The 27658-nt window shown below is 35.9% G+C and overlaps 6 protein-coding genes across 7 annotated transcripts; 3 read left to right on the plus strand and 3 right to left on the minus strand.

The window, feature by feature from the left end:
* Positions 1 to 548: 548 nt before the first annotated feature.
* On the plus strand, positions 549 to 3948 carry LOC108817972 (uncharacterized). Its single transcript, XM_018590808.2, has 7 exons — positions 549 to 1545; positions 1635 to 1824; positions 2037 to 2140; positions 2257 to 2353; positions 2446 to 2747; positions 2833 to 3138; positions 3373 to 3948. The coding sequence occupies exons 1-7, from the start codon at positions 781 to 783 to the stop codon at positions 3715 to 3717; spliced, it is 2109 nt and encodes a 702-aa protein (XP_018446310.1). The 5' UTR covers positions 549 to 780; the 3' UTR covers positions 3718 to 3948.
* A 3929-nt stretch (positions 3949 to 7877) lies between these two features.
* On the plus strand, positions 7878 to 8833 carry LOC108818114 (chaperone protein dnaJ 8, chloroplastic). The gene is made up of 3 exons (XM_018590982.2): positions 7878 to 8244; positions 8353 to 8421; positions 8498 to 8833. The coding sequence occupies exons 1-3, from the start codon at positions 8005 to 8007 to the stop codon at positions 8675 to 8677; spliced, it is 489 nt and encodes a 162-aa protein (XP_018446484.1). The 5' UTR covers positions 7878 to 8004; the 3' UTR covers positions 8678 to 8833.
* LOC108818113 (vacuolar fusion protein CCZ1 homolog B) lies at positions 8681 to 11556 on the minus strand. Its single transcript, XM_018590981.2, has 10 exons — positions 11389 to 11556; positions 10898 to 11104; positions 10661 to 10754; positions 10385 to 10568; positions 10196 to 10305; positions 10016 to 10111; positions 9506 to 9937; positions 9269 to 9424; positions 8972 to 9186; positions 8681 to 8888 (listed from the first exon to the last, which is right to left on the minus strand). The coding sequence occupies exons 2-10, from the start codon at positions 11089 to 11091 to the stop codon at positions 8858 to 8860; spliced, it is 1512 nt and encodes a 503-aa protein (XP_018446483.1). The 5' UTR covers positions 11092 to 11104; positions 11389 to 11556; the 3' UTR covers positions 8681 to 8857.
* Positions 11557 to 11940: 384 nt separating this feature from the next.
* On the minus strand, positions 11941 to 12892 carry LOC108815948 (uncharacterized). The gene is made up of 2 exons (XM_018588492.2): positions 12675 to 12892; positions 11941 to 12230 (listed from the first exon to the last, which is right to left on the minus strand). The coding sequence occupies exons 1-2, from the start codon at positions 12835 to 12837 to the stop codon at positions 12130 to 12132; spliced, it is 264 nt and encodes an 87-aa protein (XP_018443994.1). The 5' UTR covers positions 12838 to 12892; the 3' UTR covers positions 11941 to 12129.
* Positions 12893 to 13922: 1030 nt separating this feature from the next.
* LOC108818235 (uncharacterized) lies at positions 13923 to 15948 on the plus strand. Of its 2 annotated transcripts, none has more exons than XM_018591133.2 (6): positions 13923 to 14172; positions 14258 to 14737; positions 14994 to 15051; positions 15147 to 15230; positions 15321 to 15462; positions 15535 to 15948. In XM_018591133.2, the coding sequence occupies exons 2-6, from the start codon at positions 14317 to 14319 to the stop codon at positions 15802 to 15804; spliced, it is 975 nt and encodes a 324-aa protein (XP_018446635.1). In that variant the 5' UTR covers positions 13923 to 14172; positions 14258 to 14316; the 3' UTR covers positions 15805 to 15948. The 2 variants fall into 2 exon arrangements, with proteins under 2 accessions (XP_018446635.1, XP_056847069.1); XM_056991089.1 differs by having other exon boundaries at positions 13929 to 14056.
* On the minus strand, positions 15889 to 17646 carry LOC108818236 (probable WRKY transcription factor 40). Its single transcript, XM_018591135.2, has 4 exons — positions 17404 to 17646; positions 16669 to 17019; positions 16421 to 16537; positions 15889 to 16334 (listed from the first exon to the last, which is right to left on the minus strand). The coding sequence occupies exons 1-4, from the start codon at positions 17482 to 17484 to the stop codon at positions 15996 to 15998; spliced, it is 888 nt and encodes a 295-aa protein (XP_018446637.1). The 5' UTR covers positions 17485 to 17646; the 3' UTR covers positions 15889 to 15995.
* Between the last annotated feature and the right edge of the window lie 10012 nt (positions 17647 to 27658).

A 27658-nucleotide genomic window follows, 5' to 3' on the forward strand; every position in this document is an offset into this window, starting at 1 on the left:
AATTGTGACAGATTAAGCTATATCATTTAGTTTATTTATTTATGATTTATTTCTGATTATGCTGGTTTATTTAATTTGCCGGTTTGTTGGTTCATTCAAACTATATGTACTGGTCATATGACCATTTTAGATAATTAATCAAAAACATAAACTTTATCTTTTTCCCTAAACTCTCTCTATCATCATCATCATGCAAAGGTTTATCTTCCCTGTTACAGGAATTAAAGTGAAAGTCCTGAACCCATCCTAGCAAATAAAAAAAAAATCAAATTATTTTTTCAGAAGTTGCAAAGAGCATATGCCACGAACGAAGGCATCTTTCTTGAAGTTAGTAAAAATTTCTCGGAATGTGCATCTTATTGTAATTTTGCAAATATCCGGTAACCTACTACTACTACACGAATCAGGAATTATTCCCAATAACTTTTATATAAAACCGTCACCTCAAATTGGGCCTTGACCCATTAGGCTGCCATTGTTAGTATCTATCTACCCAACCACCCAAATAAAGATTGATATACACACAATGCCGTTTCGATAATCAAGAAAAGGAAATCGTGCCGTCTAAACAGCGGCGTACCTCTCAGACCCAAAAACCTAAAATATCTTTTTTTCCCCCGTCTATCACTTTTGGTCGCCGCTCAGATCTTCGCGACAACCTCAGTAGGATTCCGTTCTCACTAGAGATTTAGTATATCGTTGGATAGGCTAGAGGGTTTTCTGCTTTAATCGGTAAAGGTTCAAACTTTATCTCTAATTCGCTTGTCTGGGTTCGATCTCATGGGTAGGCACGATAGTTCCTCCGAGGAAGACGAGAGAGTGAGAAGAAGAAGTGATAGAGAGAGGGGTCATAGGGGTAGTAGTACTAGGGTCACAGCTGATATGCCTTCTGATAAAGAAGAAGATGATAGACGACAAAAGAGCAGGAGAGAAAGCGAGAGGAAACGTAGAGATCATCAAGCATCTGATGAGGAAGGTGAGATTAAGAGTGTCAGAAGAGGGAAAGATAGGAAACGTAGAGATGATGAAGATCTCTTAAAGAGGGATCGGAGGGAGAGAGACTTGTCTGATAGGCAAAGAGACAACAAGTCGAGAAAGGAAGAGAAGAGTGAAGCTGCTGCGAAGCCCAAGTTACCAGAACTCAACCCATCTGATAGCAATGCTATATCTCTGGGGAAAACCGGTGGAGTGTACATCCCTCCTTTCAAGCTGGCACGGATGATGAAGGAGGTGGATGACAAGAGCAGCGTGGAGTATCAGCGTCTTACGTGGGACGCTCTCCGTAAAAGTATCAACGGGCTGGTGAACAAGGTTAACGCAAGCAACATCAAGAACATAATCCCTGAGCTCTTTGCTGAGAATCTCATCAGAGGAAGGGGGCTTTTCTGCCGTTCGTGTATGAAGTCTCAGATGGCGTCTCCTGGATTCACGGATGTCTTTGCAGCTCTGGTCGCTGTTATCAACGCCAAGTTCCCGGAAGTTGCTGAGCTTCTGTTGAAAAGGGTTGTTTTGCAGCTCAAGAGAGCTTACAAGCGTAATGACAAGGTTTGTCTTTTTTGCTTTCCCAATCTGCAAGTCTTGTTAAGCATTTTGGTTTATATATGTCGTTATTTATGCATTTATTGTGTTGCCAGCCTCAACTGCTCGCTGCTGTGAAATTTATAGCACATCTAGTGAACCAGCAAGTCGCTGAGGAGATCATTGCTCTTGAGTTAGTCTCTGTGCTTCTGGAAACTCCGACTGATGACAGTGTCGAGGTGGCTGTTGGATTCGTGACAGAGTGTGGTGCCATGCTCCAGGACGTTACACCAAAAGGATTGCATGGTAAGTGATCATTTTCAACCTCTCTTTTCTCTTAATGACAGATCTCTTTTCTTTCTTTTTTTTTTTTATAATTGAGAGACATTAGTCTGCTTGTACTTCCACCTATTCCATCAAATTATTTCAAAAGTCAAATGATTATTGACATATGCTGCTATGGTGAGTCATCTCTTGCTATTGTATCTATAAGCTATTTCATTGTTGTATTTATACAGGAATTTTTGAACGGTTTCGTGGTATACTGCACGAGGGAGATATTGATAAGAGAGTTCAGTATTTGATTGAAGGGCTCTTTGCTATTAGGAAAGCAAAGTTTCAGGTAAAATATATACTTTTAGACATAACTTGATTTAATTATATTCTGATATTATGGGTTGTAGCATACTTTGTTTATTACAATTCTCATAAAATTGTGTGAATGATTTTTACTTTCAGGGACATCCGGCTGTGCGTCCTGAGCTAGATCTTGTGGAAGACAAGTACTCGCACGATATATCTCTTAATGATGAAATAGTTCCTGAGACCTCTCTGGGTAAGTTAAAAGTTACTCCTTTTAGTATTAGTAAAACTAAAAAACAGCTCTTAGGTTTTAAAGTTCTCTCTAATGTTTCTGTTCTTTTGCAGATGTTTTCAAACCTGATCCTGACTTCCTTGAGAACGAGAAGAAGTACGAGGCGCTGAAGAAGGAGTTACTCGGTGAGGATGAGTCTGAGGATGAAGATGGTTCTGATGATAGTGGTTCAGAGGAGGAGGAAGATGGGTCTGATGAAGAAGAAGAAGATGAAGAACAAATGAGGATAAGAGACGAGACAGAGACTAATCTTGTTAATCTGAGGAGGACAATATACCTGACCATAATGTCCAGCGTCGATTTTGAGGAAGCTGGTCACAAGTTGCTTAAGATTAAACTCGAACCTGGTCAAGAGGTAACTAACTCCTTTCAAACTATCTAATAATTTTGCTGGAAGTACACAAGGCTTATAACATTATTTGTCTAATTCAATGTCGCAGATGGAGCTGTGCATAATGCTCCTGGAGTGTTGCTCTCAGGAGAGAACGTATCTGCGCTACTACGGTTTGTTGGGTCAACGTTTCTGCATGATCAACAAAATCCATCAAGAGAATTTCGAGAAGTGTTTTGTTCAGCAGTACTCCATGATCCACCGTCTTGAGACGAACAAGCTGCGTAACGTGGCTAAGTTTTTCGCTCATTTACTGGGCACAGATGCTCTCCCGTGGCATGTGCTTGCCTACATTCGGTTAACCGAGGAGGACACTACTTCGTCTTCTCGTATCTTCATTAAGATCCTTTTCCAGGTAACTTGAATCAACCAACACATTCCATAGAAACTCTTGATTCATTCCTTTGATTCATTCCTTTGTTTCATATGATTAAGTGACACAAACTAGATATGTCTCAGAGCTGTTTATCTCAATTTGTTTGGTTGGAGTTAAGTCATGTTATTGATTCATCATTCCTTTGTTTGAGTGGACACTGCTAGGGAATATTGTTTGTGAGTTGATTTGGTTACTGCTTTGCATTGATTGCAGGAACTGTCAGAACACTTGGGGATTAGGCTGCTTAATGAGAGGCTTCAGGATCCAACAATGCAGGAGTCACTTGAATCCATCTTCCCTAAAGATAATCCAAAGAACACGAGGTTTGCAATCAACTTCTTTACCTCCATCGGTCTCGGAGGGATCACAGAGTCTCTCAGAGAGTATCTGAAGAACATGCCACGCCTCATCATGCAACAACAGAAGCAAGTTGAGGAATCATCATCCGGATCAGACAGTTCTGGCTCCGAGTCTTCTGATTCAGATTCATCGTCATCTTCTTCGTCTAGTTCAGATGAAAGTGACAGAGAGAAGAGGAAGCGAAGAAGAAGATCTTGAGGATGTTTTGTTTAGTCACTTCAGCCAATATTCTTCAGATTTTCAAATCTTGTTTTGGTTAATTCAACTTGAATTTACATGAGACCTCAATGAGCAAATCCTACTGGATTCGGTTCTTTCATAAGTTGATGGATGCAGCATATGTAGCTGCTGGTTTCATGATTTTGGTTTTGGAAAGCGAACTGAGTGTAATTCTTTCCTCAGATCCTTAAACTAGTTTGCCTTTGCTCATTCGCTTGTAGCCTTGTACCCTGTCAGATCGCTTTGATACAATCATCTCTTTAATGTGATCCACAAAAAATAAGTTTGCGTGTATTGATGAGAATCATGAGATATTTCGAATCGTGAAAGTATCAAATTGTGAAGGAATCTTTCTTGTACATTTGTTCTTCGGATAAGAAGGCAATAACATCAGTCCTTTTTTTCTGAAAAAAAATGTCGGTGTCAATCATCTTAAATAAAAAAAGAATAAGATAAGAGTGGTTTTAGTCTGCCAACAGTATCAAAAACATCTATATATATAAAGAAGAGTGTTTCTCTCCCAGTGTGACAACTAGGATGCCAGGTTGGAAACTCATGTTCTCTGCATTCACCACGTTAGCTTAAGTGAAACGCATCATTTTGTTAAACCACAAAACGGGATGGGCTTTAGTCGTTTGTTACGTGTTGGGATGTGTATTTAGTTTCTCTGTCCGGCCCGGTTACATGGGGTGAACTCAGCTCGATCGAAGGATTTGAGGTCGTCTCCCCTGCGGTGGCGACGAAGCGTCTGGACTTCCTTTCGCTAACTGAAACGGCGAGTCGTGATTTCTGTATAAATATGTGTCTTTCTCATCCTGAGCTCATCCTCTCTTCCTAACTCTTTCGACTTACTCTTCACACATCAATGAATGCATCCCTCTTTACTCCTCTCTGAATCGTCGAGTATAAATAGATACGCCATCTACCGTGAAACTCATCAATTCAATCTTCGAAATTAGTTTATGCGAGATGTTTTCGATTTCGCTTTTGTTTGTTGATATTGATTCCATTTATTTATGTATTTGTCTGCGTCTCATCAGATTCTGGAAGGCTCTCCCTTTCCATTTTATCATCCCTCTACCAGATATGTAATTGGTTTCTGTTTGAAGTTTGTCTTTGAATTTTTATCTTCAGTTGCGATCTGACTTGAGCTTCCTAACCAGGAACAATCTTTGTGAATTCCTATTTTGATTTTTAGAAGAGCCCATTTCAAAGGATGTACGCTACTCAGGTAAGTTCATATCTCTTTCAGATGTTATGTACTTTCAGAATAAAAAAGTGGAGATATGGCAATATGGAGTGAAATGTGCGTTTCTTCAAGACCAGATGGCAAAGATTTGAGTTTCTCCCAAAGAGTTCCTAAACAAAGAAGTTGATATGGATTTGGATGATGTTGAGGGAACCCATATGCTTACTTTTGTTTTTAATTTCTTGGACAGCCATTGCTTCCCATTTCGTTATCCCCTTTCCTCCTTTCCCTTTTTCAGGTCAAGCTTGGAGAGCTAGAAGCTGAAAAATTGTGGTGTTTATGTCTCCTCGCAACTGTTCTTATACATATCCTTAGTGTCTTACATGGAACTCTTCCAAAGGTTTATTGTTACATCTGCTCTATTGTTTGAAACGTTGTTGCCTAGGATTGTCTCAGACATCATTTGATATATGCTAGATTCTGTAAATAAGGTAAACAAACCGAAGAAACCAAAGTATTTAATTTTGATTGTCATAAGTACTAAACACTAACCAGAATAATATTATTGATGTTGTGTTCAGAGGATGTTATAAAAGCTATGTTGGAGAGCCATTCAAGAGTACTTCGTGATTTAGCTTTTAACACAGTTGCTTGGAATGATTCTGTTATTTTTATAGGCAAAACTATGGGACGTTGTGGATAACTTCTTCTCCACTTTACTTCTATGTTTGTTCTTTCCCTTCTATTCTAATATGTCCTTTAAATTTAACTCAGATCAAAATCATTGTAAAATCTATGAACAAATGTATTTACTTCTTTCTGTATATAGTAAGCAAAGAGAGAAAAATGCTAATATCTGATTCCATATTATATTTTTATTCTTATTATTGCACTTATCACTGCAATGTCCAAGTTAACCGGTTTGAAGCGAGAAGAACTGATGGACAAGTTGAAGCGAGAAGAACTGATGGACAAGATGCTGTTAGTAGAATTATTTGGGACGCAAAAGTCATGTTGTCGTCTAAAGAATCGAGAAGCATTTGTAAACCTTGGGACTGTGCTAGACAATGCTGTGACGAGTCAGGAGACAGAGAAACTGTCCTTTTCTTTCTTCATAAGAGGTAGAAAGTATGTGGAGTGTCTGTTGTGTGTGAGTAAGAAGCTGGAAAGGGAAGGTGTGTAGTGAGTCTTCCGTTTCCTGCAACTTGCCAGACACAAGCTGCAACAAGCCCTCCATGTACTAGCTGATCGAATTGGGATGAAGAGATTGAAGGCTCTGCTTACATAAAAAGACAGATCAGGAACATTAATGTTATATTCAAATATAGAGGTTTAACAATGTCAAGAAGCGTCTAACCCCTCCAACTTTACCTCCTATAAATTTATGTTAAGAGTTTTGGAATCTTTTTGTTGAACTCACAACACTAACAGAAAGTATATTAGGTTACATGTGTTTGTCGCAAACGGGGACAATCTCTTGAATACATTTTTTTTTGCGTACATGAGGTTCCTTGCGTCTTAAGTATAAAAGAATAAACACAATTCGATGAACTGGATTGCAATATCTTGAAAGCCGGTTAATATCTATTTTTATCACCTCAAAAATCTCAACTAAATCAGAGATCTTGGATTAGAAATTTTTGACAACCTCAATATTTTATACAAAAACAACATCGAGGTGGGGCTAGCTCATCTAAATATGTATATCTGCCGAAGGTTTGTATAACAATGAAGTTTATCTTTTCAAAAAAAAAGTTATATGAAATTTAACTATACAATATAATAGTGTTATGCATAGGAGAGTCTGAGGTTGGTCAAACACTATGGAGACTCTTGAATGAAAACAAAACAAAACCAAATCGAAAATTTACCTGAAAACGCATTAAGAAATCACTTCATGAAGCTAGAATCACCAGGATTAAATGTTACCTGACAAACTATAGAACCACATGAGCAAAGTGACATATGCTATTATTACAAACGAGTGATAAATTTTATTTTCATATTTTAAGCACAATATGTTACTCATACTCTCTGAGATGTGTTTCTACTTCCGTAATAAACAAAACAAACTATTTTACCTTCAGCTTATAATGAACGCAACACACACGCTCCTCATCTCATACCCTCGGATATCTATTTTCATACCCAATAGTTTGTAACTTTGTTTCTAACTTTGGACGACAACAAAAAAAACATCACACCCACACGCCTACACTTAATAAAAACAATTACATAAACACTCAATCTAGACAACGGACCTTATGATCATACGGAAAAAAATCTTGCACACAAACATTACAAAGAAATTATGTGGAATTTTACCAAAAAAAATAAAAGAAATTATCAATACATATTTTGAAATTTTATAATAAGTATCCAATCATATAATTTATAAAATGAATATTAAAATAAATAGTTAAAATTGTTTTGAAAATTTATGAAAGTAAATGCTACTTTTTGGTTAAAATAAATTAAACATTTAAAAATTAATTATATTTTATTATTTATATATCCGCCCGCCCGTAGGGCGGGTTTACCCTAGTGGTTAGTAAAGAAAACAGAAATGAACTTACTTTACTACATCTTAAACCCCCACCAACCTATCAAACAAACAACTCCCTTTTCACATTGTTTTTTTTTTTTGTTAAAAACCATACCAGATTATAGACCCTAATTACACAGCAGCTAAATTGGTTTTCTTTATTTAGAAGAAAAACAACTTGTAAATATAATTTTTTTCTTTTTCTTTTTCTTTTTCTGAACGACTTGTACATATAATAGTAACAAAAAGTAAGAATGGATAAATGTCTTCTTTTATCTGTTTTGCTTTTCAAAAATAGTAAAAAAAACACTTGGAAATCGGAAGCGTTATGGATAAGAGGACACTTTTAGATAACAGAAAAAAAAGTCACCGTTTCTCTCTTTATATAAATGATCCCGCCTCTCTCTCTGCCTCTCCCAACTCAATCCACGATTCCAATTATTGAACTCTCTCTAATTTACTTTAATCACCAAAAAAAGTCTTTCTAGAAGTCATTTTTACTTTCTACCACCACCTTTTGTGTCTTGAAAACATGACTATTGCTTTAACGATCGGAGGAAACGGGTTCTCGGGTTTATCCGGATCTTCGTTTTCATCATCTTCTTCATCGTTTCGACTGAAGAACAGCAGAAGAAAAGACACGAAGATGCTGAACAGAACAAGAGTCGTCTGTTCTTCATCTTCAGTAATGGATCCTTATAAAACACTACAGATCCGACCCGATTCATCAGAATACGAGGTCAAGCAAGCTTTCAGACAACTCGCCAAAAAGGTTTTTGACTCTTTTTCCGCGAAAGATTCGATTTTTCATTGATTTTGATCATCTGGGTTTCTCAAAGTTGACATCTTTTTGTTGTTGTTGTTGTTGTTGTTGTTGCAGTATCATCCTGATGTTTGTAGAGGAAACAACTGTGGAGTACAGTTTCAGACAATCAACGAAGCTTACGATGTAAGAGTCTTGTCTTTACGAATTTATTTAAAGTCAGGTCATGGTATATTGATCCTGTTTTTGTCTTTTGATGAAGATTGTGTTGAAGCAAATAAAGAATCAGATGGAGGGAACAGAGGAATTTGAGCCATTTGATGTGTATGACGAGGGATTCAACGGAATGAATGATCCAGATTGTGACACGTGGGAAGAATGGATGGGCTGGGAAGGTGCAGGAACCAGAGACTACTCCTCTCACGTCAATCCTTACGCTTGAAGATGAAGTAATGATTCGAATGCACATAAATAACCAACATAGAGACTGATGTAAATACATGAAACTGTCTCGTGAATAAAAATGTAAATAAAAAGTCATTTCTCTCCTTCATTGTAAATCTCAACCTTAAGCTTAAATGAAAATCATCTCAATATACTCCAAAAAGATTACAGAGTTCTCCTAGTCCATGGAGAATGTTCCGTTGCAGTACCTGGAGAGATGCACAAAAGATAAAACATTACTTCGCTCACTCAGTTTCGTAGTTGTAAAAAGAAAAAAAAGGTATTATATTACCTGTTGCTGAAACTTTGGACAGAGTCAGTTGCATCAAGAAGAGTGTCACTTGCTTTCTCTAAAGCCATGTAAAGCTCTTTCCCTCTCGTTAGACGAGCGATGGCCCACGCGTTGTTCTTTGCCCTGATGCATATCTCCATGTCTTTCTCTTCCTTCGTGCGGCTCTTCTCTGTGTCCACTGTTTCCCTTAGCTTGTTTACTGCAAGTAACGTCTCCTACCAACACTCAATACAACTTTTTGTGAGTTTGATAACACTCTTTATGGTTATTCAAGTCTCAAGTAGTTCTATATCTTACCTTCGCTAACGTTGCTACCTTCCCCGACGGAGAAGCTCTGGAAACTTCCGTGTCATTATCAACTAGCAAGTAACGGTAACCACTAACATGGTACGCGTTCTCACCGCCCCATCCTTTTGACAGCTTCTCTTCCACCTTCAAGATTTTCGCCGATGCCTGGCAAAGTATACATATCATATGGTAAGAGATTGAGCCGCGAAAAAAGAGTTTACAGTAGAAAACAAGAGGGAAGCTAACGTTTTCAGTAACTTGGTGCTTCACGAATGAGATGTCTAGCTCTCCGTTAACAATGGCCATGGTAGGCACCAGAAGAACCAAGGTGAGACATTTGTGTTGATAAGCTAAAAGGTGAACTCTTTCTTCTGTCTTCTGTAACCAGATCGTCGGAGTGGCATCTTTACCCCAGATATCGGTTACGAGAAACCCGTCTTTCCCTTTTGACCACTTATTGTGCTGTAACGGCCTAATAACACGACCTGCTGCGCCATTACCATTTCCGGAAGGCAGTGAATCAGTTGAAACAAGAAGTTGCGGAGAGGTGGTAGATCTAGAAGATGTTTGTGATAAACTGGTTCCCTTGCGTAGATATGACCAGGAACTCGTGCCAGAGGATAGCGCGTTTGAAGTCAATCTCATGACATAATATGTAAACAGGTCGACAGTATCATCCTGACAAAAGAAAAAAAGAATCTTATCAACACAACATCTTGGGTAAGAATACTATGACTAAGGGATTTGATAACATACAGGTGAGAGAGTTGTTGAGACAAGTAGGTCATGAAACAGAATCAGAGAGTGGCATCGAAGGGTCCCAGCACATGAATCTAGCACTCCCACAAGAGACTACATGTAAGAAAGAAAAATACAAGTCACAGCCGTGAACGAACCACTAAGTCTGTTCTGCGTTTTTCTGATGGAGAGACGAACCTGAACTTCAAGTGCAGCATCTCTTGCTAATGTAAGCATCTGAACCGTACAACGCTCTTTCAAAGTTTCACGAAAGGAAGGTAACTGAAGTTTCTTCCCAACAGAGAGATCTGAGATACAATAGAAGAAACCCTTTTGATAAGACCCTATGACACGGCGACTTTTATGTGCTAGTTAGTAGTGCTTTACCATTTAAATAGTCTGTGATGAAGGGATACAAGTGAGATCTGATTAGGCCACCAGATGGTTCTTTATCAAGTAATGACCTGATTGATCCGTGGAACATAACAAAGAGGGAATGAACTTCCTTTAGCACCTTCTGTAATGCATCAACCCTCCATATGGCTTCAATCTCCTTATTTTTCTCTATAACCTGAGGGAGAGTATTATAAAATTTTGCTCTCCTTATGCATTATGAAAAATGAGAGATTCATCAAACAAGTAATGGAGTTGACAAGGACGTACCATGACGATCCATATATCAGGCTCGGATTCATAGAAGACATGAGAATGTCTCTCTGCTTCTATTACCTCACAAGCTGCTTCTGGGGAGAAAAGTCTGCATTTTGAAATTCCATAAACCATGTTTCAGTGAAGACCAAACAGACAGGAGTTGTGAAACATAATGTAATCCTCAAAACTCATGAGAAGATGATCGACAAATCAATGAACATCTGAAAAGAAGGAGAATGAATGATCTACCTAGTAAAGGTGATAAGGCCTTCGCTGAGGCCGATAACAGAGAGCTGAGAGGAGAAGGTAAGATCAGGAGGAAAGAAGAACAAGATCTTGTCAAGCTCCTGTCCTTCGTTTTGGCCTCTCCTCAAGTCAAACACGCAAAGTTTAAGGCTTTCACCATTAGAGGAGGAGCTGCTGCTCATGGACGCCATTCCCATAGCTCATAAAACCCTTAAAACACACACACACACACACACACACACAAAACAAATGCATATTAGGTTTTTTATAAAAAAGAAAAATTAAAGCTTTCTCAAGGCAGCCGCGTAATGCAACATCAAAAGAGAATGAAAATGATCACCACAAGTCGCGAAAGAAAAAAGTTACGATTTTGGGTGTTAAGATCATGCGAAAGATAGATAATTTTTAAGAAAGCTGATCAACCTAATAAGGAAACCTCATAACCCATTTAAGGTTACTGAAGAAAAGCTAATCAAAACCGAGAAATTGAGTACCTTGAAGATGAACCCTAACAAGCTTTGATCGACTTCTAATTACTGCAATATTTCAAAAGTCCAGAACGAGAATCAGAAAGAGAAAAAAAAGGAAGAAGAATTCAGATGAATACGGACTTATTAGATCAGCTAATCGAAACTCGGATCGAATTTTCATTAGCAGAAGAAAAATGAGACCGAGGAAATTAACCAGGTTAACGGGTCGGTCGAAATAGTTACCGGGTCAGGATATATTGATTTCTTTAGTTTTACGTCATCCCATACGTAACACAAAACCCACTCCTTTGTATTTTTCTTCGGTTATCTGCTTTCAACAGCACTTATAAACCGGTTTAGTCCTCTCTTTACTACTCCACTCTGTCAAAAGGAGTATATCGATGATAGCGAGCGGAATCAGCTGATCCAGTTTGAGCTGGCTGCTAATCACTGCGACATTTGTTGTACCGGGGTACCTTTGAGATAGATTTCTTTCAAGAGCCTGGTGCTTTCAAATGGATTCTTTTTAGAGGAAACATTATGGAGAATGAAGATTTTAACTTGGGAGCAATTCACTTTATGTGTTTGAGAAAAACTTTTTGTTTTATTCAATATAGAAACTGGAGTACAGTGAAATGATACGTAAAATAAACCCACACTGGCTCAGACATTGCTGAGTTATGTTTTGACTGGACATGGAAAACTCTGACGTGATTGGATCGGATCATTCACGGCATGTATCTGACTAGAGTCTGTAACAGAGGACTACTTGTCAGAGGATGGAGATGGAGATGAAGAGAGACGAGCTTTTCTAGCTTTATCCGCCTTTTCCATGTAATCTTGGTGAGACCGATGGTTGTTTGATCCTACAAGAAACAAAAAGAAAAAGACAGAATTCAACAAAGGGTTATTAAGCCCAAGGAAGAAACGACAAGTCACATACATAGCCAACTGTTAGAAATATACGTGATCATGAGAGAAAAATCACGATTCTGATCACACAGATGCAGGTCTACGACCCTCTAACAACATTGTGACTCATCCTCAGACAATCATCAAAGCCACATTTACTCAGTCAATCTATCAATCAGTTGATTCCATTTGCCATTAAATTTGAAGCTTATGCTATTATCATTAAATCCCATAAATCTAACAGCTTATCAGATCTTGTCAGTACCGCACAACATATCATACTCTTCCAGTTAGTTACATCTTCAAGATGAAACATTTCTGGAAAAAAAGATATCGACTTTCCTTGTTTGTTTAACAGAAACCCCAAATTGAACAAGATCTAAAAAAAGAAAACGGACCTCGATTCATAAGATACCAAGGGATGCCGAAGATGACGGTGAATATCCCGATCCCTGCCAAAACGTGCTTCTTTTCCCCACTGTACACATAGTGCTCCATCTTTGCCCTAAACCCTCCTCCACCCAAACTTGAAGCTCCATTGCTCTTTGTCTCGTTCCCCATCTCGATCTCGATCAACTTCAGTCAACTTTTCTCTCTTCTTCTAGGGTTTATTTAGGAATTGGATTCCTCCGTCTTCGGAGGTTTTACGGCCACCTCGAATGGGCTTTATTAAGGCCCGTTAACATAACCTAATCAATTAGCCCATTGCATATAAAACTGTATCGTATATCTTTTTTTCCTGACTAAATTTTACTGAATTATCCTCTCAGGAAAGCTAGTTTACCTCCTAAAGTTAAGAATTTCTCGTAGAGAGCACAAGGGTTTACCAGTTGCATCAAACCAGAGTAGAAGAGACCATTAACTTAGACACTCATTGCTGCGTGTTTGGGGAAGACATAGAAACTCATGTTCACATGCTATTTAACTGTAGAGTAGCTAGCTAGAGAAATTTGGTCCGTAGCAGAGCTGTGTCTGAGTAGAAACCCATCAAGCATGTGCTTCAGGACCGGTGGAGTCAAATGTATTTCAGAAGCCAATTTGAAAAGAGATTAGTTGGTTTTAGGCTAGTCTTTTGTTCTTTTTGTTGACAGGTTCGATTCTTGTTTTTTAGTATTTGCATATCTTGTTTTTTTTTCTCTTTTATTCTCAGCTTGGGTTATTTTTTGTACTCAATAATGATTTTTCAGTTACATGGATAATGCAGCTAGAGCTTATACATTTTTTTTCTAAACAATTGTTGTTGAAACAACTATGACATCAGATTGCCCCCTATATGCCAAAAGTAATGATATTAAATGGAATTTGTCTGTGGGACTAACTTAAAACATTTGTCTTGGCATATGTATAAATTAGTAGTACAAGACAAGAGTCAGAAGACATTCCTGACCTACGTTAAAGTACTGGTATAGTAATCATTAAGCAAGAAAAATACTTATTTTTAAGTCGATGAATCGTTAACTCCAACCTTGGACGTTATCGGGTTACGATCTAAGATCCGTTGTTTGGACCCGATCTAATGAAACAAATATATACTTACAAGTTACAACAAGACGCGGCCAAGTCCAACAAAGGATGAACTTGTCAAATTTGACCCGTTTTATACGGGTCGGGTCGGACTCCTAACTAAAAAAAGAGCGGAGGAACCAAACGATGGCGTTTTAAAACAAAGACTGGCTAACGACAAGTTCACTTCATTCCTACTCCTCCTCTCTTCCTCACTCTCTCCTCCTTAAATTCGATTCCTTTCGTTCTCAATCGGGAAACTCATCATCTCCTTAAGGTTCTCGTTTGCCCAAGTCAAAAAAGGATATTTTTTTCTCGTCACAGTTCCAAAGATCTTTCTTTTTTGTTTTTAGTATGTAATAAGTAAAAGCTTACTCATTCCCGTGATCCTCAGTGAGCAACTTGGCCTCCTCGCCTTCGATTTTCTTCTAGAATGTGTAAAGCTTACTACTTTTGATTTTTACGTTTGTAAATGCAGCTAGGGTTTCTCGGTTTTGTGATTCAGGAGGACGTTAAAGTCGGAGACTTTTAGGGTCAATGTCGGCTCCACCGCGAGTGGATTCCGCTGACCGAGAATTACGGTCAGTTCTTTGTCCTGCCGGTAACAAGATGCAGCAGAAACCGATGTCAAAGCAGGTGAAGAAGCCTCTGTCTGACAACGCGAAAAGCCTAACAACCTTTACGGCCAAGAAAACGCCTCTACGCCCTTCGGTTCTGAGGCGAAGCAACGGTGTCTCCATGACCGCATCGTATTCCTCCGAGGCGTCTTCCTCGTGCGAGTCGTCTCCGTTGAGTATAGCGTCTTCTTCTTCGAGCGGGAAGAGGGCTTTGCGGCGTAGCGGGTCAAACTCTTCTTCGTCTTCATTGAGAAGGAATCTGAAAGGGGAGAGAGATGAAGAGGCGAGTGATTGCTTCTCTGATGGCCGTAGAAGATGCGCTTGGATCACTCCCAAGTCTGGTAGTAACCCCTTTCTCTATCGATCAATTGTTGCTTGACTTGTTTAGAAGTTTTGTATTCTATCTCTTGGTGTCTTGACTTTAGCTCAAAATCTTTAGTATTGCTTTGTAAACGACCACAAAGATAGGAGATGTAGAGACTGGTTTATTTGTCTGGACTCTATTCTGATAGTGATAGGCTTATATGTCTTAACTTTATCTTGGCTATGACTTTTGACTGATGATTTTTGTTTTGTTTTCATGTTAATAATAAATAGACCAATGTTACATTGCTTTCCACGATGAAGAGTGGGGAGTTCCTGTCCATGATGACAAGTACGTGTTCCTCTCTCTCTCTCTTTTGCTTTTATAGCCTGAGAGATGATGCTCTTTGTGGATTTATAAACCCCACCCTCTTATTCCGTTTTCAGGAAACTTTTCGAGTTGTTAAGCCTGGCTGGTGCTCTTGCTGAACTATCCTGGAAAGACATCCTTTCCAAAAGACATTTATTCAGGTAACTACTAGCACCATAGTCTTATGGTAACAAACATCATGTTCTTATGACCTTGAATCTCAAAATGCTTTTTGCTTTTGTTTTACACAGGGAAGTGTTCATGGACTTTGATCCAGTTGCAATATCTGAACTAACTTACAGAAAGATAACGTCCCCTGAGATTGCCACCACCTCATTACTATCAGAGCAAAAGCTACGGTCCATCCTCGAGAACGCAAACCAAGTTCGCAAGGTAACTTAATAAACGATAAACCTCATCATAGTTTGTGTGTTACTGACTGTTATTGGTTTTTCTCCAATTCAGATAATAGTTGAGTTTGGATCGTTTGACAAGTACATTTGGAACTTCGTTAACCAAAAGCCTACTCAGAGTCAGTTCCGGTACCAACGCCAGGTCCCTGTGAAGACTTCCAAAGCTGAGTTGATAAGCAAAGACCTTGTTCGCAGAGGCTTTAGAAGTGTTAGTCCGACGGTTATTTACTCGTTCATGCAAACAGCTGGCCTCACTAACGACCATCTCACTAGCTGCTTCAGACACCACCAGTGCATATCCAAGGACGAAGCCGTTAACTAATGGAAACCCAAAAGACAAGAATAGTTTTTTAACAATGTGCTCTGCTTAGTTTCTTGTTTTGTGTTTGCTTTTTGTACAGATGTGTTTGTTGTCAAACTAGGAGTAATTTCTTGATTATAAATCTATGCTACTCTCTTTGTCTCATATGCCATATTCAAATCTAAAAACACTAATAGAATTTTAAACTAAAACTATTTTTCGGTCTGGTTCTGTTGATACAATCTCCCGGTAACAGCTGCTGCTAATGCTGCTGTGAAGTTAGGATCCTTGGTCAAGGAAGAAGCCATTTGCTCCACCAAAAGTTTCTGAACTTCTGGAATATCCATTCTTGATGGGCTAGTTACTTTCTTGGATTCAGTCACAGGCTCAGCCAAACTACTACTACTTCCCTTGGCTGGTGCAGTGTGACCACCAAGAGAGAGGTAGCGGTTCAAGCCACTGTTTGAATCGATCTGCGACGGCATTGGATGGTTATGTTCACCCTCATAAGTCGCTACCAACATGGACTGATCCTCCACACTTCTCTGAACCTGTAGACAATACAAATATAATCAGATTAATATGCCTAACAAGCAAAATTCTATTGATTTTTTTTGTTCTTAAATCTTATTAGTACCTTCTTTTTGACAGAACAGCTAGGAGCACAAGCACATTTGAAGTAAGCTCTTGGAAAGGGGTTGTCTCTGGTCACTTTCTGTCCATATTTCCTCCATTGATACCCATCTTTCACAACCTATAAGAACATAACTTCTATAATCAATAAGCCATATAAACTATAGTTTTTATAAGATACTTTTACCAACCTTTTTTTTTTTTTAAACATTTATACCAAATTTACTAGCTAGTTTTTCATGAAGAGCTTACAAGGGTAGTGTCAGAAGCTTCGGTCTTGTAATAAACTCTTGAGACTTTCTCCTTCACAACAGTCTCTTCTCTCTGCTTCTTCTTGCACAGATACTGTTCATCTTGATCCGTCGAGCTACTCTCTGACACTCCACAGATAACAGCAGAGCTAACTGCGTCATCTCTCGCTGGAGATTTGCGTTTCTTGGGAGGACTGGTTTGGTCTCTCTCGGTCATGTTGTTGCTCTTGTTTACATATTCCGTCAGCTGTTTCCTCAAGACGTTGTAGTTTTCACACATCAATGATAGCATCTCCGAGAGCTTCTTGTTCTCAGCACTTACTCGGTTTAATTCATCCACCAAAGCACTTGTCTACAATTATATATATAGCATGAAGTTAGTAAACAGATGTATTAACATATCATAAGTAACTTTATATAACCTAAAATCTGTTGTTACAATCAAATACTTCAAGAACTCAACACATGAATTAGTAGCAAGCCTTGTTAAAATAGTAGCAATTTTCTTCTTTTTTAAGTTCATTAATATTTATACCAAATATATCTAAAAATTCTTTGATGCATATATACAATTTTTTTTTTGGTAAAATATATATACAATATATGTGCGTATGTTAGTATATTCACACATGCACTTCTGAAGATATATGTGATCGTATATATAAGAATATATACATGTTGTAATTATATTGAATAAGACAATTAGTACAAGTTCAAAACTACGTTAGAAGCATACCGTGGTATCTTCTTCAACTCGCATACGAGTAACACCAATAGTGAGATCTAAAGAAGTATCAACGAAAGAAGGCTGGTCCATGGATGTATATATCTACGATGACTCTGCTTGGATCTTGATTTTCTAGGGTATGTGTATATGTGGAGCAAGTTCCTTAAGTTGAGGAATAAAGTTGATAGATTCTTAGAAAGAGACGATCTTATTGGGTTCTTGTTTTTTACTCTTCTGGGATTGTTGAAGAAGGAATGATTTTTGATTCTATATATAAAGGGAAGTGTTGAAGAGGAAACAAGGTGGAAAGAGAGACGTGAGCACCATGTGCTTTTCATTTCCATGTAATAAAACTAATGGACATCGATCCTGATCATGTTTCTTTTACTTTTAGCCTTTAAGACTCAGCTCGTCTCTCTCGGGTCCACACTAGCGCATGTTTTTTGTTCCAATCCTTACTATCATTTATTTACTAAATTTAATTAATATATATGTTATTTTTTATTGACATTCTTTCTAATTAGGCCTGGGATTTTGGGTGTTCGTTTCGGTTTCAGATAGTATCCGTTCGGGTCCGGATATTTCGGTTATTTAAAAATTATATCCAATGAGTACTTGGAAGACTTACGGTTCGGTTTCGGTTCGGTACCGATCGGTTCCGGGTCGGTTCGGATTTTTGATGAAAGTAACCATGTATAACCCGGAAAAAATCGGTAATATTCGGTTCGGTTAAATTTTATCCAAAATCATACTCAATATCTGAAATATTTTTTATTTTATTCATTGTATTTTTATTTTTTTATGAAAATAAATGAATATCGTATATATATTACTATTATGTATATAAATACAGAGAAGTTGAGCTAGTCTAGTGGTATTACTCTTGAGACTTGACCCTAAACAATTCAGGTTCGACTCTCAGCAGTTACAATGTAAATATAAATAACAAAACAAAATAGAGATATATAAGTAAAATGTAAAATATACAATAAAGTTATGGTGGTCCAGTGGTATTGCACATGTTATATCAGCTTTCACACCTGAGTTCGACCTTCATGAGCCACATATTTATGTGTTTTACATAGAATTTGGTTTAAATCGGGTACCCATTGGATTTCGGTTAAATACCCGAACCGACCCGATATCCATGGTTAAATATAATTTGATCCATCGGATAAATTTGGGCTTACCCAAACCAAACCGAACCGATCAATTTCGGGTCGGTTTCGCGTCGGATAAATGGATATGGGTAAAAATCCCAGGCCTATTTCTAATCTATACTATTATTTATGAAGTTATTTTGCTGATTTGTCACATTCTCCTTGATTTTAGCTAATTTTGCTTATTTGTCATATTTTTATTAGTTATAGCTTAAATATTTAATTTATTAATTTAAATAATATTAATATTTCGAAATTTCTAATTAATTTATATAAAGTGATTTTGCTGATTTGTCACATTCTCCATGATTTTATCTAATTTTTCTTATTTTCATATTTTTATTAGTTTTTACTTTAAATATTTAATTTATTAATTTAAATAATATTACTATTTCGAAAATTTTAATTAATTTATATAAAGTAATTTTTCTGATTTGTCATATTTTACATGATTTTATCTATTTTTTCTTATTTGTCATTATAATTAGTTTTAAGCTTTAATAATTAATCTATTAATTTAAATTAAAGTAATTTTTCTGATTTGTCATATTTTACATGATTTTATCTATTTTTTCTTATTTGTCATTATAATTAGTTTTAAGCTTTAATAATTAATCTATCAATTTAAATAATATAACTATTTCAAAATTTCTAATTAATTTATGAATTTAAATAATATAACTATTTTGAACTTTGTAATTGGAATAATTATTAAATAATATAATTATTTTGCTTATGTGTCAGCTTCTCCATGATTTTAGATTTAGTCAATAATTATCTTATTAACTAAAATTATTATTTCTTAAATAAAAGTATAGATTTTAGTAATATTTGTATATCCGATAATAAAAAAATTTGAGAATAATATGATATTTATCATCTACACAACTATTAGATAAATCTTATTAATATTAAATAAAAATATTCTTCTCTTATATGTCGAAAGGATTAAATCTATGGTATTAAAAAGATTATATATTTTAGGATTTTGTTGATATAAACTCATCGACAGCATATACAATTTATTATTTTAATTTATTACTTTTAAATATGTTTTTTAATAATTGTAAATTTTTGTAATATGTGTTACCAAAAAAACTCATGTTTATGTTCTATCAAATCAAAACTCGATAACATGTTGTATGAGCAAATATACAGAAAAAAAATTGCAAAGAAAAAATCAATATTTTAAAACATAAGAGATTTCCTAAACATTTTGAAAACATTGGTGGAATTATTTGTTTAATATAAATCATTATTTTTAAAATTAAGATAATTCTTATATATATATATTGTTGTTATTTTAAAATAATATTTTCAATTATAATAATTAAAAATTAAGAATAAAACATTTATAGTTCAATATTAACTTTAAAATCATTTCTATAAATATAAGCATATATATTTTGATGTGAGTATTTTAAATTTTTTGACTCAGTAATAAACATATATATTTTGATGAAAACATTATCATATATAAATAATCTGATGTTTGATTTACACTTTTTGAAAATATTTAAGTTAGAAAGATGTAAACTAACAAATATTCGTAAAACGATTATGCCCGCAGATGCGTGCAAAATACCTAGTGAACAAACATATGGTATATTTTTCGTTCTGCAGCTGTCGACTAAATATAATTCTAATTTCCAAGATTTTTTCAACGTTTTCCAAATCCTTAGGGGGCAACAAACCAAAATGTAAAATTCAATAAAATAAGCGAATAGAAATGAATCAAATGATCAAGCAAACCTGTGGTATACCATAGTAACATGTGATTTTCTTAACCCAAGAAAATACGAATCGAAAAGTATAAACAAGCTGAACTTAAGCGTGATTCAATAGATGTTTAGTGTATTATTATCCTATTATGTCATGGACTTTAATTACTTAAACTACCTCAGTAATTCTTTCTAATTATAATGCCTTACAAAGAAAAATAAAAAGATTGGAATGGATTTCTTTTGACAAAGGATTGGAATGTATTTTGTTTAATTAAATACATAACTAATGATTATGCACAAAGGAAAAAATAAACGATCAACTGTTGGTTTATGATACTGAAATGTAAAGGCGTGCTATATAAGAATTAATTTGTTTGTGGTTGACGAAAACAATAATTTGTGCGATGTGTATAGTAATAGTATAATAGAGTGTGCGGAACGTGGTTTATATGTTTCTAATGCGAGTCACTATAAATAATTGGCAGATTCTTCTTTGGTAGTCATTATCAATGTCATTAGTATTCAATTATGTAAACGTGTGCCTTCTTCAGTTGTTCGGTCAAAGTCAAGCCGACACGGCTTGTCAAAAACATATATTGACCTCAACCATGTCCACTCGAAACTTGACTGATCCAGAGATGGAAATGGAATCATCATGTACCGATCATTTTGGACTTTCTGTTGCATTATATTCTTTGTACCTTTCACATTTCTTTCCACGTACAGATATTTGTAGAATTCATATAAAACATCTCACGCATTGTAGAAAACTTATTTAAAAATATAGGACTCGTTACTGAATCATCTTATAAGGTTTCATATGAGACTACTTTTAATTAGTTTATTTCGACATAATAGTGTTTGAAACTTTAAGACGTAATATATAAGTTCAATATATTATTTAGTACATTTTTATGATCCGGATTCTATATTATCAATCGTTGCCACTAAACCACATGATGAAATCGTAATTCAAGCAGCAATAAATTTCTCTTTAGTGATATATGTATTTTAACCAAACAATTGAAAATATTTTTATTTAATTTTTATTCAGTTTTCGTGAACAGTACTATAGCTATTTGTGGAAGAAGATTAGTATTATGTATAGTTGAAAGTTTGTTCTATACTTCTCTCGTTGTGGTATTATTCTGTATCTTGGACCTCTCTAGAGATGCATTGAACTTAAAGGAACAAAAAGACAAACAATTCAAGGGTTCATGAATTAATAAAGGTCTACAGCTTCTGCTGTCTATTAAATAATAATATATGTTGTTCTTAATTCTTCTTGCCTTTTTGGAAATGGTCTTCTGCTTTTTGTTCTTTTTTTTTTGATTTTTGTTCTTAAAACATAATTAACCCTAAAATTGCTTAAGTGAAATGTTTAAAAAAATATAAAAAAAAAACAATTGTAGGCCACTACGTGTCAGTGGAACCCGCAGACAGTGCAAATAACAGCAACTTATAACACCTAATTAAATATTTATTCTTTTTTTCTTTCCTTTTTTTAATTAAAAAATTGCTAAACACTTATTAAGCAACCAGGATTAATGGTGCTCTTAGTGCCAACGTTCACTTAATATTTACGACCAAGTGTGAAAACCAACAACTTATCCTAGATAATAAGTTTCTTCGATATCACACGTTATCTTTTATTCTTAATTTTGTTTTGTCGATGGCTGGTTATGATTTCATCTCCGTACATTATCTGAGAAGTAATTTTGCCACATCTTTTTTTTACAATAACTTTTATAAAAGAAATATGACATGTTACTAAAATTGATGACCTGATTTCCAAAAAATATGATATGAATTATTTCATTTAATGTTAAATTATATTTTTGATAAAAAATTAAAATATGGTAATAACTCATACTTTACATTTAATACTGATATTTATTTTTGGTAAAACTTTTTAAATATGGTAATATGTCATCAATAAAATAAATATATTTATATATAACATTACAAATTTTGAAATATTATTATTTTATTTTCTATAATTATACAACTTGAGAAAATTATCATTTAAATCACAAACTTTCAAATTTGGTTGAAAAAAACATGAATTTTCCCTTGGACCAGTTAAAACATCAACTTAATTTGACTAAATTTGAAAGTTCGTGATTTATAATATATAAGTTCATGTTTTTTTCAACTAAATTTGAAAGTTCGTGATTTAAATGCCAATTTTCCCAAATTGTATTACTAAAGCTTTCAAAATTTGCTACAATTTAAAAAAAAAATTATAATCGTAAAATCATTAGTTTCTTATATATCTACAAATTTTATAAATATTGTTTAATTTAAACTTTTGATAATTATATAATTTTATATCATTTTTAGTTTTATACAAATTAATTTAATATATTTAAACAATATAAATAGATATAAAATACTATCTAAGATTATAATTAAATATATACATATATATTCTTCAATATATCTTTAAATAAACAAAATCACTTTATTTTAATTTGATATTTAACTAAATCAAATCTATATTTAAATATTGGTAAAAAATAATAAAATCTATAATATTTTATAAAATTTGTCTTAAATAGAAATTAAATTTTAAAAAATTTCATACTGCAAATAGTGTAGGAAAACACCTAGTAAACAATGAGAAAAAATATAATTTTATAGCAAATAATTCTACTTAATTTGTTAGGATTCAACATTATTTTTAGCTGTCCTATGAAATATGTCTAACGACAATCTTTGTGATATGCTGAAATTTTCTTATTTTTTTCTCTGTAAATCTGGTTAATTCATTTTTACTAAAATTCGAAACTCAGATTTCATGATGTAAAAGCATTAATACTCTTAATCAAACTACTAGACAAGACTTCCATTATCTTTTATTCCTAATTTAGTAGTTCTTGGTAGATGAAAAGGCTGCATAATACATTGCTATTTTTATAGTTTAGATCATAAACTACAGTATTTAATAAACTAACTTTAACCATCTAAATTCTTTTTTTTCAACCATACAAATTCCCTTTTGGAAAAGATATATAGAAACTTCATTGCGTATTTACTATACTTCAATAAAACTGGAGCTTAGTTTATGTGAAACGAGTGAAATATTATACCTTAGAGCATCTGTATTGGTGTCCCTTGAAGCATCCCTTAAGCAGGACGGAGGTCACGAAACACAAAGACCGAAAGAAAAAAAGGAGAAAATCTCTTATATAAGGGATGTCTCTTGTCCAATCCCGAACAAAAAAAGAAAAAAAATTAAGAAACTTCTCTAATTAAGGAATTTGTGCAACCCACCAATACAGATGCCCTTAGTCATTTGTATTCGCATACGGACATGTGTTATTATAGTTTTAGCCATCAGAGTAACTATGTGCTTCTGTGAATTACACGTTTTTCTTTGACATTTGTTTCTACATAAATATTTTTTAATTCCGATTGTTCGAATTGGCAATAGACCTTTTTGGTCACTTTGTCTGTTTTGTTTTCTTGAAGTAATATTTTTTTGTTTCTTTATGGTAGATGCCCGACAAAAAACAAAAAGGAGTTGTCCACGAATAATAATATAATACGGTCTCTAAATATCCTCGTGACGAATTCATCGGAAGAGTCTAATAGACAATACAGTGCACGAACGTGTCTCTAAATACTGCACATGGCTATTTGTTTTGAACTGCCGTCCGACTGAGCATGGACCCGATATATGTCCAGTCCTGGAATTTATAGAGTAAAAACTTAGTACATCTTTCTTTTTGCCATCTCTTTACATCTTTTTTTTTGTCATCTACGGTAATTTTTATTAAAAAGGGCTCAAGACCTAAAACCATTTACATGTCCAGTCCAAGATTTATAAACGAAATCTACAAAGTCCAAAAGCCTAAATAAAACAGAAAATTTTTAGGCCCAAGTTGCAAAGCCCATCCGAAGTAGTGCTATTCCACGCGTCAAACTCTCAGTACACATGTTAGACTTCAACTCCACACGGAAGCACGTGTCGCGAATGCTGCCGCTTGACCGACATCACGACGGAACAGACGCCAGAAACACGATTGGACTCTCATGCCGGCGGAGCAAATCCGAATCCTATCACCTGAGACTTGTTTTCCGGACCCCGCCGGAAACAGAAACCACACCCATCTTCTTCACCTGAACTCGTTGAAAGGAGAGCGTCATCGAAACTAATTCCGAGATCTCATCTAGAGCCAAGGAAGTCGTCATCTTCTACTCCTTCGCCTTCTTCACCGGAGAATACCTTCGATTCATCAAGGTCTCCGCCTGAAGTAAAGCCGCAAACACCACCAAATCACAGTCGGAAACCGGAATCCAACCAGAGCCACCGTCGACAACAGAGAGGCCGTGCGACGCAGAAACAGAGAACCGGCCGCTCACCCTCATCGGAAAGATGCAGCGCCGGAGACAGAGCCGACCGTTGATAGAACCAAAATCGAGCACCGTTCTTTTTTGTTCATGGACACGAACCAAAGTGGCGATCTTGTCAACCAGCTCGACCAAACCGAGGATTCACCATCAGTTCATGAAGATCACCCTGCCAACCAGCTCGACCAGTCCGCGTGCGTACTTCTCCTTACACGAAGGACCCGATCATCATGGATGAACCTGGACACTCGGACGAATCTTGACCAGTCTACATCAGAATCCGCAATCTTGACCAGTCTTCATCATTTTCCGCAACATTGACCAAGACTGCATCAATTTCTACAACTTTGACTCTCTAATAATTATCTAGTCAAATGTTGTATTTTCTAGACATCTTTTTCAGCACTTTATTTATTTCTTTCTTTGACTACATCTACTATAAATATGTAGTCCCTTTGATGAATAAAAAGCAGATCATTTTGGAGTTTATTTTTTGTTTCTTCTCTAAGTGAGAGAGAGAGAGTTCTTAGCTAGTTCATCGGTTTGAACCGGCTTGTTGATTTGGTGGTCAGCCAATCATCTTTGTGTGTTATTTGGTGGTTAGCCAACGCACTTCATCCGTTCTTTGGTGGTTAGCCTTAGACCGAGGGTATATCAAGAGTCATTCCGCAGCTCTTGACGATCCATTCATTCCATTCCAGTTCCGGAAGTGCCTTCGCCTTCTCGGTTCATATCCAACATCCGGCTAAAGTGATCCTTCCCAATTTTGGGTCTATCATTTGGTATCAGAGCCACTTTGGCTGGTTTGTTTTCTATCTTCTTTTCACCTTCTCATCTCTTCATCATTTCTTATATCTTTTTGGATCCGGGCTGTTCCTTTACTCCCTTGTGATCGCCGTTTAAAAAAAAAAAATCAGAAAAAAAGAAAAAAAAGAAAAAAAAGAAAAAGATTGGCTTGAATCACTTGGAGTGGTGGAAGAGTAATCCTGCTGGCTGAAGAGAAACCCAGCCTTAGGACAGTTAAGACGGATCCACAAAAAAAGAAAAAAAATCTCTTCATCTTCATTTCTTTTCCTTTTTCCACAAAGTTTGTTTTGGGTTTTGATTGCTGAATTTTGACTGCCTATCATCCTTTGAACCAGTAAAAGAACTCTGAGTGATCACCTAAAAATCGTGAGCTAAACACTTTGAGAGTGTGAGGATTTTTATGTGCTAACGTTTGTTAAGTGTTTCAGGATGTTTGGACTTCTCAAGAAATCAAAACCACTACAAGATGATATCTTCTTTCCTTTTAAAACTGTTTCGGAAAAAGAGCAATTAATTTTTAGAAATAAGAAACAGTTTGCTGCTAATAGGTTTGATTTTGTGCAAAAACAAAGGAAGAGACAAAACAGATCTGATGATGAGAAGTGGGTCAGAAGTGGTGATCGTCCCTTCACCAAAACCAAGAGAAGCAGCCGTGATGTGTTTGATCAGAATGAGATTCAGACTTATGCCAGTTTGGAGAAGATGTTGCATAAGGCGATTCATACTGTCCGACAACTCAAAAGGAAGGAAAACATCAACACTTCTTCAGCACCAAAAAAGCAATGTAAGTCTTCTTATCTTTCAAATTCTGATTTGAAAACTGATGATAATTCTTTTGATAAAAGCAAAGCTGTGAAACCCACAAGCAAGGCTCTTTCTACCAGGTGTTTCAAATGCCATAAGGTCGGCCATTATGCTAACAAGTGCCAAAAACAGAAACCGTTGGTGACCTTGAAGAACGTTGAAACCGAGCCAGAAAAGGAAGTTGAAACCGAGCAAGAAAAAGAAGGACTTTCAGATCCATTGCCAATTTTCGATGAGTACCCACATGAACCGGATGAAGGGTCAGATGGAGAGCAAAACCATGGTCATCAAACAAACCAAGAAGAATCTTTGTCCATTCAAGAACCGGACCATACCCAAGGTGAGCAATGTATTGATTATGATTCTTGTGCTTATACCCCTTTTCCTTTTAATGTTCCAGATTTGAGGACAAATCTTTTTGAAGAGGGAGAGTATGATAGAACCAAAATCGAGCACCGTTCTTTTTGTTCATGGACACGAACCAAAATGGCGATCTTCTCAACCAGCTCGACCAAACCGAGGTTTCACCATCAGTTCATGAAGATCGCCCGACCAACCAGCCCGACCAGCCCACGTGCGTCCTTGTCCTTACACGATGGACCCGATCATCATGGATGAACCTGGACGCTTGGACGAATCTTGACCAGACTACATTAGAATCCACAATCTTGACCAGACTTCATCATTTTCAGCAACCTTGACCAAGACTACATCAATTTCTACAACTTTGACTCTCTAATAACTATTTAGTCAAATGTTGTATTTTCTAGACATCTTTTTTTGCACTTTATTTATGTTTCTCTTTGACTACATCTAGTATAAATATGTAGTCACTTTCATGAATAAAAGCAGTTCAATTTGGTTGTTTATTTTTGTTCTTCTTCTCTGAGTGAGAGAGAGTTCTTAGCTAGTTCATCGGTTTGAACCGGCTTGTTGATTTGGTGGTCAGCCAATCATCTTTGTGTGTTGTTTGGTGGTTAGCCAACATATTCATCCATTCTTTGGTGGTTAGCCTTAGATCGTTGGTATATCAAGAGTCATTCCGCACCTCTTGACGATCCTATCAATCCATCCCAGTTCCAGAAGTGCCATTGCCTTCTCGCTTCATATCCAACACCCGGCCAAAGCCATCCTTCCCGATTTTGGGTCTATCAACCGTCCACCATGGAAAGATGCGATGCCGGAAAACAAAGAAAAGGAAAAGCCAATCAAGAGAAGAAAAAAAACAGAGGGGTCACCGAAGCCGGACCGACGGTGGTTGTGAGAACCCACGCCGTCGGCCGGAGACAACTAATTTCGCGGTGATTCTCTAAGGGAGAGGAAATTATTCTAGAGAGAGGTTTGGTAATCTTTTGCCATCTCTTTACATCTAAAAGTTGAATGATGTATTATATTAAAAGAAAAAAATCAAGA

This window comes from Raphanus sativus, chromosome 7 (assembly GCF_000801105.2).
Source record: "Raphanus sativus cultivar WK10039 chromosome 7, ASM80110v3, whole genome shotgun sequence".
In the NCBI taxonomy this organism is placed as follows: domain Eukaryota; kingdom Viridiplantae; phylum Streptophyta; class Magnoliopsida; order Brassicales; family Brassicaceae; genus Raphanus; species Raphanus sativus.